General features: G+C 40.8%; 1 protein-coding gene across 1 annotated transcript in view; it reads right to left on the reverse strand.

The window, feature by feature from the left end:
• The window catches only part of TRAM1 (translocation associated membrane protein 1), a 34,068-nt gene extending 20,014 nt beyond the window's left edge, over window positions 1–14,054 (reverse strand). The window contains 5 exon segments of the mRNA NM_001003267.1: window positions 696–754; window positions 2,122–2,238; window positions 2,363–2,484; window positions 4,753–4,816; window positions 13,715–14,054. Of these exon segments, the coding sequence (NP_001003267.1) occupies window positions 696–754; window positions 2,122–2,238; window positions 2,363–2,484; window positions 4,753–4,816; window positions 13,715–13,837 (485 nt within the window). The 5' untranslated portion in view covers window positions 13,838–14,054.
• Between the last annotated feature and the right edge of the window lie 847 nt (window positions 14,055–14,901).

Below are 14,901 nucleotides of genomic sequence, written 5' to 3' on the forward strand. Positions count from 1 at the left end.
ATGAAGGATATATAATATAGAGTTCCTACTGCAGTCAAAGTACACAGTCTTGTGGGCATGAGCACAATGTAAGACTTACATAAATGAAACAATTATAGCACATTCAAGACAATGCATAAATATTACCTAAAATATTATGCACCAAAATGACAAATTCAGGAAAGCAAACAACAATATAGGCTAAAGTAGCAAGGAAAAATAATATGGAATAGTTGTGCTAGAGCTGGGCTTGAAAAATGAGTCATTTAGCTAAATGTCTTTGCAACACTGAGCTGTTTTTACAGGACTGTACAGAAACCTTGGGGGATAGAAGATAAAGAGACAATCGCCATCTTGAAGTTAACAGTGTAAGAGAATAAGAAATGAAAGGAGTAAAAAGAGACTGAGGCATAGAAAAGGAGAAAAAGTACAGAGAAGATGGAGAACTGATGAGAAGAAAGGATGAGGAGAAAGGAAAACATAACTAAATTAAGATTATTGTTAAAATCAGTTTTTTCAAGCTAATGAACATGGAAATATTATCATATACATGAAAAAAGTGCACAGGAATTTTTTTTCTTATGGCAGAGGGACTGCCAATGACACACCTATGGTATGAATTTGCCAAAGCCCTAAGGAGAATGACAAGAATGGTTCTGCTTAAAAGTGACATGACCATGGTCCTTAACTAAGAAAAGCCTGCTAAAATGACTTACGTCATCAGGTTATGGGGGTAAGCCCTCCACAAGATAGTTGGGTCTGAGATGTAGTTTTCCTAAGAAAGAAGATATGAAAATTAGCCTATTGAGTATAATGCAAACTTTTTGGAGAATAAGACACTATTTGCATTTCTTGCACATCTATAATTTCCCAGATTGGGCTCCAAAGAGCCCACTGAAGTTAAACTTTTTAGTTGTTTTAATTATTTTTGATTCAGTTGAATTGCTTATTTTAGCAAAGTGAAAATCACTATGAAAGATATAAAGTCAAATAAGCATAATTCCTGGCCTCAAAATTCTTTCAATCCAGTAGGGTAAAAAATACATGTATGCGAACAAACATAAAACAACCAAAAAACAGTAATGGTACATAACAGTGGTAACAACAGCTATGGGAGAATTTTGTCTTGGGCGATCACAGAAGGGTTTTGGGAAAGACGCAGCACCTGACAGGAGATGGAGGATCAAAGTGCTGCCAAGTTTTATAGGGTGATGTCCACACACTAACCTAAATCTTTTTCTTAGATAACCAGATCTATTCAGTGAGAATTATTGCACATGTACAAACATTAAAAAAAAAAAAAAAAAACAACCTCTCAAGTGAGTTAGTTTTAATAAGAATATTTTCCTACTGAAATGTAACACTTCTATGTTTAAAGAAAATTATACGATAGATTTTAAGTGGAAATTACATATATTTATAAAGTATCATTAAAGCAGCGGCATAAAGTGCAATGAGCCCTGGAAAGATTAAGTTTTAGTCTATTTCCAACATTAATATTGTACACGTTGCCTGTTTATTCATCTCTAACACGGCAATTAAAAATGATTGTGTCCTAACAAAGTAAAAAATATGTAAACTCTAGAGTGCATATAAATTTCAGAGATTGTTAGTAATAATACTAATGTAAATATTATCTCTCCCCTCACTAGTTAGAATTATATACTTAAAGGTTTTGATAACTTTAACTGAAAAGTTAACACAATATTTTAAGTTGCTTCCACACTACTTGGACTGTTTTTAAAAGAAGAAATGACTACAAACATTACAACTCAAACAACCCAGTAAAAGTTATCACTGACTTCTTACTCTTTTTGCTAATACAGAGATACCTGCAAATGACTACAAGATATAAAAACAACATTCAGACTGACTAAAAAAGAGTAAGACTTTCTGAAACATTAAACACAGTTTAGAATTTCTGCCGCATAAAAACTAATGCAAAGAGACTTATCGTTGAAAATTGATTTATACTAGTTCAATGGGAGAATTCCTAATCTTAGATAAGAGTAGGAATAGAGGAGGGATTTTCTACGGTTCAGGATTTGCTTATAAGCATTAATAATAGGACATCATTTTCTGTTCTGGGTATGTAACATAAATACTTTGTGAAATGAAAATTTAAGCATAGTGTATACTTACAGATATTAGAATGAATGTGCCCCAAATACAAGAAAAAAGGTAGAATGCACTAAGCTGACCAGATTCATTAAACTTGCTGTGTTTCGTTTTGGAGAAATGCATTCGCCTGTTAATTTTCTAAAAATAAAAACAACCGTAAGTAATTAAGAATATATTATAAAGCATATTCAATATGTGACTACCGTTAAGTATGGAGAGCTAGTATTTTATAAAGTATAGATTTCTAAGATTGTATACTTACATCCAACACATACTCTTGAATTATGGCATGAATAATTATCGCCACTAGCATGTAGAAGAAAACTGTAGCCAAATCTTTGATACCATAGTAATAAAGGGATGTTGATTCAGTAGCTTGTTCTTCTGAAGGCCAAAAAGGACAGAACACACATACACAAAAATATACGTAAGATTATAAAAACAGCACTAAGTACAACATAGTTATGGAAACAAACAAGAAAAGACTAACCTAATAAATAAGTTCTATAGAAACATTATAGGTGATTTGCTCTTGGACATCTTAAGTCTTAGAACAATGAAAATTGAAGACTATCCAGAAATCTAAGGCCTCAGAAATTACTTACAAAAGACTTGACACATGTTAGTTACAGCCATTAAAGACCAAAAAACAGGGAAGGGGAGGCTATACTCAGATCCTTGGGAAGACTCTAAAGTTGATATTATTCCAGGCAGAGATTAGGTTACATCAAAGTTATACTTAGCCTACTTTTCTGTCTTTTCAAAGAATTTTTGAAATTTTCTACCTCTTTTCAACTAGACACTTCATTATGATTCTGATAGAAAAACTGATTTAACTTCTATTTGAATGGAGTTTTGACCTATAAGCACTATAGACAGAGGCAACTGCTACTTAAAATTGTTTTTGATCCTTGAAATTATTCTATCTTTCAAAACAAATCTGAATCAAATACTTGTGAATTGCTGTTAAGTTGTTCTCAAGCTTTATGTTTATGGAAACTATTTGGGGAAAAAAGCATTACTCTTCTCTGGCATATTCAAATTTCAAAACAACTTTGTCATTTTGAATGATCTGATATCTAAGTCACTAAACCAAATATGGTTGACCCTTGAACAACCCGGGTTTTAACTGTGTGGGTCCAATTACCTTTAGATTTTTTTCAAGAAATACAGTACTGTCAATGTACATTCTTGCCCTTAAATTTTAATATTTTCTTTTTTCTAAAATAAGTTTCTTTTCTTTAGTTGACTTTAAGAATGCAGTATATACCACACATAACATATAAAGTATGTGTTAATTGACTATGTTATTGGTAAGGATTCTTCTGGTCAACAACAGGCTATTAGTAGTTAAGTTTTTGGGAACTCAAAAAATTGTATGTGGATTTTTGATTGCACAGGGGTTGATGCCCCTAACCTCTGCATTATTTAAGGGTCAAATACATTTATGCAACTATATAACTGAATTAGACCCAATTCAATGTTAAATAATTAATCTTAAATTCTAAATATAGAGTCAAATACTTGTCTGAATATGTTAATATTTTATTAACCAAATACTCTCACCCATGCTGGTTAATTGTATATCACTGTATTCAACTACAAGCAACTTCCAGTAACTTGACTTTCACATTGCATAATTTAGAAATAAAACTTTTAGGGGCACCTGGGTGGCTTAGTTGATAGAGCATGTGATACTTGATCTCAGGATCATGAGTTCAAGCTCCACGATGAGAGTGGAGCTCCCATTAAATTAAAAAAGTGAAAGAAAGAAAGAAAGAAAGAAAGAAAGAAAGAAAGAAAGAAAGAAAGAAAAGAAAGGAAAAGAAAAGAAAGAAAAGAAAAGAAAAGAAAAGAAAAGAAAAGAAAAGAGAAAAGAAAAGAAAAACTTCAAAAAATAAAGCCTGAAAGTGCAGTTTGGATGCTATTATAATTCCTGGAGCTTACTGACATTTAGAGGTAGAGTACAACAAAAACACGAAAATAAAATAGACTTAAAAGGATTGTTACTTTAGGTCCAAAACATAACTCACAGATCAGAAAAACTGAACCTAAACATTGTACCTTTAGAAACCGTGACTGAATGATAACACTTTGGACAAATATATAATATCTATTCTTAGAATTTTCTTATGAAAAAGATCAGAGGGAAAGGAAAAAAAAAAAAGTCCTCCAATGGAAAGTCAAGTCCATTTACAAAATAGCCAGTAAGTGTTAAACAGATTAAATTTGATTTTTCAGGGCAGCCCTGGTGGCTCAGCGGTTTAGTGCTGCCTTCAGCCCAGGTTGTAATCCTGGAGACCCGGGATCGAGTCCCATGTTGGGCTCCCTGCACGGAGTCTGCTTCTCCCTCTGCCTGTGTCTGTGCCTCTCTCTCTCTCTCTCTGTTTCTAATAAATAAAATCTTTTAAATAAATAAATAAATAAATAAATAAATAAATAAATAAATAAATAAATTTGATTTTCACATAATCTATAGAGTGAAGCCAACAAAACATCATTTCTTGCATTACAAAATCATTAAAATAACATTCACTCCAATCATGAATGAAATCTATGAAAATTAAAGAATTTAGTATTCATGGTAATTTCCTAGTTTGTTCAAGTAAACCCTTCCACTTAAATAGAAAATTCTGAAAGAAAACTACCTACCTGTTGCAGGGAGGGTAACATTGTACTGAAGAGTAACAAAAATGATAGAGGCTTTCGCTGTTATCTAGAAAGAAAAAAAGAAAAAAAAAAAAAAAACGATCAAGTCAATATGTGACCTTCTCCAGAGTAGCAGATCAGGGGAGGAAAACATTATGAGTTCTGCCCTTAAATCTAAGAACCAAGGGCACCCTGGTCCTTGTGGCACTGTGACAGCCCAATTGGAATTCCTAATCACCACGGGGTTGAGCTTGGGAGTTGACATAATTCACGAGAATGCTGCAGTTTAGACGAGGTTTGTGTTATTCTTAACTTCAAGATTTCAAAAGAGACATTCTATAGTTTCTGTAAATAGGGATCTGACAATGATTCTCTACCCTAGACCTGTACCATAAACAAAGTCCCTATCAAAAAAGCCTGAAATGTAAATTAATAAAGAAAAACACACTTACTACCACAAAAATGGATCAAAGGTGGGGTCTGTGGTGTGTGTGTGTTTATCTCCCACACATCCGGGATAGTTAAGTGGTCAATAAATATTTAACTGACCTGATAATTGGTAAAAGTGGTCAGAACAGAAAAATGGAATGCTTACTCAATATTTATAGGCACGAGATAATGTGCTAGACAAGGAAGGATAACAAAGACGAATGATACAACCGCTGACCACTTGCAGCTCAGGTGGGTCAGGAAGACAGGTAAACAAATTGTTATAATACTATACAATCAGTATTCAGGATAAACAAATTTTTTTTTGTTGTTTTGTTTTTATCTTCCTGGGGTGGGGTTCTGGAAAGGCTTCTCAGAGGACGTGGTGTGAACTGTCTCTTGTTGTAAAACAGAAGTTCGAGGCACCTGGGTGGCTCAGTTGGTTAAGTGCCTTTGGCACAGGTCAGTATCCTGTGGTCCTGGGATAGAGCCCTGAGTCTGGCTCCTGCTCAGCAGGGAGCCTGCTTCTCCCTCTGCTCCTCCCCCTGATCATGCATGCTCTCTTTCTCTCAAATAAATAAATAAAATCTTAAAAAAAAAAAAAAAAGAAAAAAGGAAAATAGAAGTTCCTTAGGCTCACAAAGGGGGATGAAGAGGGCAGTCTAGGTAGAAGAACAGAAAGTGCAAAGGTTAAATATTAGCAAACATGAGGCCCGACACGGATACACATTAGTAAGTGGTAGAAAAGGCTAGAAAACTGTCAATTGCTAGAAAGGGCCTTGTTTGTTGGACTAAATAGTTTAGATTTTATTTTGGCACAACTGGAGAATCAGGAGATGGGGGAAGTTCATTTGTGCTTTTTGGGAGGATCATGGATATAACTAAGTGGTCTCTCAAGCTCCCTCAAATCCAATCTCCACGCTGCAACCAGAATCATCTTCTGACCATGTTAACACCTTTCCCCATGCCCCTCCATCCCCCACCTCCACCCTGAAAATTCTTCACTGGATTTCCATTCTTTCTAGGATAATGAACAAAATCTCTTTAAAAAAAGATTTATTATTCATTTATTTAGAGGATGAGCAGGGGGAGGGGCAGAGGGAGAGGAAGAAGAGGAGACAATCCCACAACTCTGAGATCATGACCTGAGCCAAACAAAATTAAGAGTCAGATGCTCAACTGACTGGGACCCTCCAGACCCCTCTAAGAACAAAATGTATAATGTGGCCCATATAATAATCCCTGACCCTTCCCCTCTGGCTTTACCTCAGACCACTGCCTCCAGCATTCCTCCTGGCACAGGGTCTGCACACACAGCTCTATCTGAAACCTTGTCCCTCCCCCCTTCGGATTCCAGTCCAACACATCTTTTCAAGGAAGCCTTCCTTCCCTGTCTTAGAGAAGGTCACTTCCTTTGTTAGATTATCTCAAAGAAGGTTCCTTTCTTTCCAAACACATACTCTTGGTGTGATAGTATTACTAATTTCTGTCACACTCATCAGAAAGTAAGCTCCATTAAGAGTTGGGACCATGCCTATTTCTTCACAGTATGGTTAGAGCCCAGCATGGGGCCTGACCTATGTTAGGTGACTGATCAATATTGTTAAATACATACTAGATAAAATATAAACTGGAGTAAGTACACAAGTCAAACATAAGACTTCTGCAAGAGACCACACAAAAGATAGTAAGGCCTGAACTGAGTCAGTGGCAGTGGGATAGAGACAGAACTTCTGAGGCAGGATAAGGCTTGGGGAGCAAAAGGCAAGAGTTGAAGATTACGTATGGATATGTATAGCTCGAACAACTAGGTGAAAAGTAATACTCTGAATACCGGAGGAGTAGCAGCTTTTGGAGCAAAGAGAAAATACTGCGTTTTAGATAAACTTAGATTTCTGTGAGATATGCAATAGGCAGATCAGCCTAAACCTCGAACTCTGCAGTGAGACCCTTGTTTACAGTAGGTAGTTGAAGCTGTGGGGACATATAAATCATCTACAGAGAGTGCACAGTGTTTGTAGAGAAGTAGGACAACATTAGAATCGTGGAGTGGGCAGAGAAAAACCTGGTGGCAAAATAAGAAGGAATGATGAGAGGCAGAAAGAGAATGAAGATAGCTTGATGCCCCACCGCCAAGGGGGAAATGTTTCAAAGAGAAGTGGCAGAAAAAGAATACAATGGACCAGGATGGTTTAAGAAGCCATCAACAGTGATGGCTTGAGTGATTCCAATGAAGCAGTGAGAACAAAAACCTCACCATAGTAGACTGAAGAACACAGGAGAAACAAAGTGTATCTAGCGATAGTTGTCAGGTCAAGATTTATGTTGCTTTTATGATGAGAGAGACTGAACCTAAGTGGGGGAAATCTGGAAGGTGCCAAGGAAAAGGAGGAAATTAAACGTATAAGGGGATAATAGAAAGATCTGGTAGGGAATGAAATGTAAGGATTGAGCCAGAAGTTAATCTCGAGGTTTTCTTCTTGGATGGAGAAGAAGATAGTAAGTAATGGATGAGACAGTTCAAAAGGCAGGAAAAGTGAAGAAATTCACATCTAATAAACTCTTATTTTCCCTGTGTTGGGGGGGAGGTGTAAAAAAAAAAGCAGTGCCATCTGTTAAGCATAATTAGGGGCCAGAATGATGAGTATTTATGTGATTCCTATAGGGAAAGGAGCTGGCCTGGGAAAAGTAAAAAAGATCACTGGGTGTTACTGATGTCTGAGTTTAGAAACCTTTGATTTGTAATATAATCTATCAGCACAAGTGTATGACTTTCTCTGGCATCCCTTAGCAATCCATGAATGGAGAAACTCAGAAAGGCAGAGGGCAGACTGGATCGATGGCTGGGTATTTGCAGGGCTAATACGGTAAACAGATCAAGAGCGAAAGGGAGCTGAGGGCCGGGGGTGAGTGTGGACAAGTCAAGTGTGCAGGAAGAAAGTAAAGCAGAGAGGGTCAAGGTACCATAAAAGCTTAGACTAGATGGAGAGTTGGCATATGAGCAGTAGAATGAAGGTCTAACAAAATGTAGATTGTGGCTGAGTTCTGCTATACTGGAATTTAGAATCTGGAAACAAGGCAAGCCTACGTGATGAAGTCCATGGAATGGCCACAAAAGTGAGTTGCTTAACTGTCATAGATATGTAAAGGTCTTGAATAGAAAAAGCCAGCAAGGCTTCTGGTATTACCATTTGGGTCATCCACATGAATGCACTAGAGCAGAATGATGGCATGAGTTTCCAGGGCAACACTGCTTTCATGTGATTATTTTTTAATAAAGTTAATTACTAAATTTCATTTTTTGATCATGAAAATTTTCACTAATTTCACTTTTATTTAGATTTCACATATATCAACATGTACATACTTACTCCACGTATCTATTTCTATTCTGGAATATGAGGTTGCCGCTACCATAGCTAAGAAAACTTCTCAGGAGTCCTTTACAAATGACAAGTAAAACTTTTCAAAGATAAATATCAAATACCAAAAGCAACAAAAATTAGATTATCTTTTTATGGTAGGCTTCCAAATAAAATTAAAATCTGGCCTCCAGCTACTTTAGCATGTGGCATTAAGTAGAGCAAGAGGAAAAATACAAACTACACACCCCTAAAGTTTTATAGAAAAATCATGCTACTAGCCATTTCCAGGCCTCCTAAGCCCCACACCTCAGCCAGCACTGCTTTAAACTAATATTATAATCAATTAATGGTAAGACAAATTAGTTTGGAATAAAATATGCTGCAGAAATATATTAATACACTCAGAAGTAAAAATAACTGAGTTTATGACAGTTTTGGGCCTGTGTATCACTGCTTTCCATTTATAAGAAAAGGGGGATCCCTGGGTGGCACAGCGGTTTAGCGCCTGCCTTTGGCCCAGGGCGCGATCCTGGAGACCGGGGATCGAATCCCACGTCGGGCTCCCGGTGCATGGAGCCTGCTTCTCCCTCTGCCTGTGTCTCTGCCTCTCTCTCTCTCTGTGTGTGACTATCATAAATAAATAAAAGTTAAATAAAAAAGATCCATTTATAAGAAAAGAATGAAACTTAGATACATCTTAAACAGGATCCACAAACTCTAAGGAATTCCCTATTTCTGTGTTGCATGTATGAATACGCTCATGTTTTCTTAATCAAGAGGTCACTAGCTTGGGCTTTATGTTTTTTTGTTAAAATTATTCTGTACTTTTTAGACGAAGGTGTGATTTACTATACTGACTGTACACCTGGAAGATAAAGATGATTTTTGAGTATCACATTCCACTTCCCCATGAGCGTAAGCTTAAATAAAATTAAGCCCTTAAAAAATGAGACAGGAAGAAAATGTTAGCATTAAGGCAAGTCATCCTTAAACATAACAAGACTCCGAAACGGTTGCAAGATAGCTATAATTGTAAATGTTCCCACAAACCTGCATGGCACAAGCCACCTAGATTCCTGCAGAGAAGCTCCTTTCTAGTAAAAAATATTCCTCTTGAAACCCGTAACTCCTCACTCCTCTTATCCTCAGTTGGATTCCCAAACACCCCTCTATTTTCCAAATGCTCGAGTTTTCCCAACTCAAATATGGAGCCATTAACTAAAGACCATGATTTGCATTATGTGGACAGATACTGACTGTACTAAAACCATGATTTCAAAATTAACAAGCAATTCTTGATAACATGAAGTTTCCGGGAAATTAAACTTAGATTTCTTCAAAACAGACTACTTCCTTATCAACCTTTTTACACATAATCTCTTTAGAAGCTAACCTGATAGGACTCTTCTCTCACATAAAAATGCTGTCTTCTATTTTCAACTTTGATAAAATATCTAATGAATAGTAATAGCTACTATTCATGGCATGGCTCCTGCAAACCAAGCATGGAACTAAAGTCATGATACACATTATTAGTTAATTTAATTCTCAGGGTAACAAAATGAGCTCTGTTTTACAGAAAGGACCCAAGTTCTGAGAAGTTAAATCTGCCCGAGGTTACCCAGTGTGCAAGCTGCAGAGCCCTAACGTGAATATGGATCCCTTTAGCTATAGCATCTAATGCTTCTACAGTATATTTATATTGATTTTTCATTTTGGCTAGTAATACAGTATCCGTTACTGCTTTGTCAATTTCTTGGTAAATCTGCTCACATTTTCTCAATATATTTACACAAAAGGTTTAACAGGTTCTACTGCAAAAAAATCAACTTCTCTATTATTCTAACACAAATACTCTAATTCTATAGTTGTATCACTTTTGAGATTCAGTAACAATTATTTTAAAAAACTAAATAAAATTAATTTTGTCAGGTTTTTCCAATATGTAGATAGCATGAATTCAAATCCTAAAACTTCAACATATGGTAAGAGAAATGTACAACTTGCACAAACTTCCCTCTTCTGTGTATTACTTTAACATTCTCTTTTGAACTATAAACTTCTATTTAGATCTCTGTTAGGTCTATTTAGATTTATAAATTTTACAGATTTACGTAGAGGCAAAAATCCACTTGCTATTAAAAAAAAATAACTGACATGGAGCGCCTGGGTGGCTCTGTCGAATAAGTATTTCAGTCTCGATTTTGGCTCAGGTCAAGACCTCAGGGTTGGGAGACCGAGCCCAATGGCTGGCTCCTCGCTCAGTGGAGAGTCTGCGTGCTCCTCCCCGCTGCTGCCTCCCACCCCCAATTAAACAAATAAAATAAAATCTTAAAAAAAAAAAAAATCGTTGACAGGTGAGGCAAGGTATAGATGGTGAACTTCCCTAGAAATATGCTAAGAGATTGTGAAATCTTTTACATAAAAGTAAAGTTACACCATTTCTAAGTATCAGGATTTCTGATTTACATTCCATTTCATTCAAAACATTGCAAATATACCCTGCAGGTTATATTATTCTTAAATTATATTTTTAAAGTCAGGAATTCTTACCATGTGGAGATGGGTTATAACAAGTTTTACAAAACTGTTAAATAGGCTGTACATATACAGGTATTACTTCTAATATCAAAACAGAAAGTACATATAAATACAAAATTCAAAAAGTGAGTCCAAATGTTTAGAATTGTATTCTTCATATCATACAGTCATAGAGTACTTTAAACAGTCATCAGATGCAGTCACACCATATTATCTGATCCTTGTAACACGACAACGGCTGTGAGAATACTACAGGTGCTGTTATTTCCTTACATTGAAAAACTGAGGCTTAGACTTGGGTCACCCAATAGGTAAGTAGCTCAGGGCCAGCCTAAAAAACGTGGGACATTTGTTAGTTCTTTTCTACCTTCTTTTCGACCATATCTACTACCTCGTTAGCAGTGGATTAAGTGGAATAAATGACACTGCCAGGAATTAAAAGCATCTGTCTAGATCCAGAAAAGCCTATTAGAAGAGAAACAAAGCAAACTAAAATGTTATACTACCTAATAACATTTATAAAACCCACAGGGACTCCAGTTAAAAATTCTATTCGTTATATAAAAATTAGTGAAAGGGAATAAAGGGAAAGGAGAGAAAATGAGTGAAAATATCAGTGAGGGTGACAGAACATGAGACACCTAACTTTGGGAAATGAACAAGGGGTAGTGGAAAGGGAGGTGGGCGGGGGGGTTGGGGTGACTGGGTGACGGGCACTGAGCGGGGGCACTTGTCGGGATGAGCACTGGGTGTTATGCCATATGTTGGCAAGGAAAGGGAGGTGGGTGGGGGGGTTGGGGTGACTGGGTGACCGGCACTGAGGGGGGGGGCACTTGGCGGGATGAGCACTGGGTGTTATGCCATATGTTGGCAAATTGAACTCCAATAAAAAAAAGAAAAATCAGGAATACGTAGTTAATACAGCCACCCCCCCCAAAAAAAAAATTCTACTCATTTTATTCATTAAAAATCGTATTCGGCTGTCACTGGCTGCCGCATTCTACTGGTTTTTCTTTTTTTTTTTAATATTTTTTTTATTTATTTATGATAGTCATACAGAGAGAGAGAGAGAGGCAGAGACACAGGCAGAGGGAGAAGCAGGCTCCATGCACCGGGAGCCCGACGTGGGATTCGATCTCGGGTCTCCAGGATCGCGCCCTGGCCCAAAGGCAGGCGCCAAACCGCTGCGCCACCCAGGGTTCCCCTACTGGTTTTTCTTAAGAATTTTTAACCCCCCCCCCCCCAAAAAAAGAATTTTTAACCCAACTCATCCAATAAATGTTTTTTTAAGCACCTACTATGTACCAGGTGCTATTCTGGGCACTACAAACAGAGTAATAAAACTTCAAAGCCTCTGGCCTCACTGAAGTTACATCCCAGGAGGAGGGAGACAAGGAATACATAAGTAAAATAATTAGTGTAGGGGATCCCTGGGTGGCTCAGCGGTTTTAGCGCCTGCCTCTGGCCCAGGGCGCGATCCTGGAGTCCCAGGATCGAGTCCCGCGTCGGGCTCCCTGCATGGAGCCTGCTTCTCCCTCTGCCTGTGTCTCTGCCTCTTTCTTTCTCTGCGTCTATCATGAGTAAATAAATAAATAAATCTTAAAAAAATAATTAGTGTATCTGATGGGGGCACAGCGTCTATACACAGAAACATTAAAAAGGAAAAGATCAGGAATGGGGCGTGTGTACCGAGGAGCGAGGGAAAGAAAACCCGTAGGATGCTCCGTACACGTTCACCTTGCAAAGTTTATCACCCACATTCAACAGCTGTGAAAGAAGTCATCAAAATACGAGATCTGTGGGAAGAGAATTTACACACTCCTGACATATTTCCATCGTCTCCTACTTGTCGGAACGAAAAGAGAATCGCTCAGGCTTCTTGGCACGGCTGTTGAGAAGCTGGATTCACGGCTCAGACCCTGTGGCTTCACGGGAAACGCGAGAGCACGGCAAAAAAGGAAAAAAAAGAAAAAAAAAAAAAAAAAAGAAAGAAAAGTTCGCGAAGTGGCGGTAGCGCCGGTGGGGGAGAAGAGTGCAGACAATCGGGCGCGCCGGACTCGTGGCGACCGCCCGCGGCCCGCGGCCACCGCCCTGCACGGAGGGAGCGGGCGCCCGCGGCGTGTGCCCCGCGCGCATCCCAGCCGGGGCCTCCGGGGACCCCCGCCCGCCCGCCCGCCCGCCCGCGAGGCCCGGCCTGCTCGGGTCTCCAGCCCTCGCCGGCCCCACGCACTCGGCGCCCGCCCGCCCGCAGCCAGCTCGTCAGCTCGTCAGCTCGTCAGCTCCGGGGCCGCCCCCGCCGCCGCCGGCCCCTCGCCGGCTGCCACGTAACCCTTCGCGGGAACCAGGAACTGCGCGGCGCGGCCGACGTGAGGGGCCGCGGACCGGCCGGGGGCGGGGGCGGGGTGTGCGCGGCGGCCCGGGGGGCGGCCAGGCCTGCCGGGGCTCGGCATCCCGGGGCGGGCGCGGGGCGCGGGGCGCGGCGGGGCCGGGCAGGGCCGGGCCGGGCAGGGCAGGGCAGGGCAGGGCAGGCCCGCACCTCCCCCCGTCCCGGGCCGAGGCGCCGAGGCCGGCAGCCGGGGGAGGCGCGGGCGGGCGGGCGGGCGGGCGGTTGAGGCGCGGGGCGGACTCACCTCGAACATGAGCCCCAGCAGGAAGACCATCGCCACACAGGAGACGATGTCCGCGTGATTCTGCAGGATGAATTCGTGGCTCAGGACCGGGGGGCTCTTGGTGCTCTTCTTGCGAATCGCCATGGCGAGGCCGCCGCCCGTGCCTGCAGGTGCTCGTCCCCGGCGCCGCTCTCCAGCTGCTCACAGACTGGCTGCCGCCGCCGCCGCCGCCGCCTCCCCCTGGCTGCTCCTCACCGCCCCGCCGCTGCCGCTCGCTGGGGCTTCACTTCCCATCCCACAGCCAGTACGCAGCCGCCGGGGCCGCCCGGAAAAAAAAAAAAAAAAAAAAAAAAAAAAAAAAGGGGAAAAAAAAAAAAGAGGCAAGCCCACAGCGGGGGTGAGCATGCGCACCAGGGAGACGGCGCTCGCTCGTGCCGGGGTCGCCCCTGCGAGCCCACAGCGCCCCCTGGGGACCGGAGGCCGTCGGCCCACGGCCGGCCTGGGTGGGGAATCGCAGCGGCGCGCCCACCCGCTCCGCTCGGCAGCTCGGCTCCTGGGCTCCGCCGTGGAGGTTGGGAGTCGTTTGAGGCGCGAGCTTCCTGCGCGTAGTTAACAGGCGGGGGCCGCGGGGGGCCGCGTGCTGTGGCGTGCGTGGCCCCGGGCGTCCCCTCGCGCCCTCCTGGCCACGCTGAGCCGGGGTGTCCCTGGTGAGCCAGAAGCGCCATCGAGGGAACCCAAACCTATGGCTGCAGCCTAACTACACAAGGGCAAGGTGCATTCTTCAGGTTTGGCATCTCAAAAGTCAACTTCAGGGTTATTTTAAACACTCTTGGGGACTTAAAAAGCAACGGCAACAAAACAACCCTAGAAAACAAACACCAAAACTATCTGTTTAAAGCTTGAACTACTTTCTGGAAAACACACACACACACACAAAAACACTTCCTACACTTCCTACTCAGCCTCATCCATCCATCCCCATCCCTCCCTGCGTCTCACCGAAGACAGCCAGGATTAGTTTGGGTTTACTTGCTTGATACTTATTAACAACACTTCTTAGTAATCTAGAGAGCTTGTTAAAAAAAAAAAAAAAAAAAGAAAAGAAAAGAAAACGGTTTGTGGACGAGACAGATCTTCCTCTCTCATCTTTCTGCCTAGACCAAGACTGCTTTGTATTCCTTCTCTTAAATTGCACCACTGTTTACCCA

This window comes from Canis lupus, chromosome 29 (genome assembly GCF_011100685.1).
Source record: "Canis lupus familiaris isolate Mischka breed German Shepherd chromosome 29, alternate assembly UU_Cfam_GSD_1.0, whole genome shotgun sequence".
In the NCBI taxonomy this organism is placed as follows: Eukaryota; Metazoa; Chordata; class Mammalia; order Carnivora; family Canidae; genus Canis; species Canis lupus.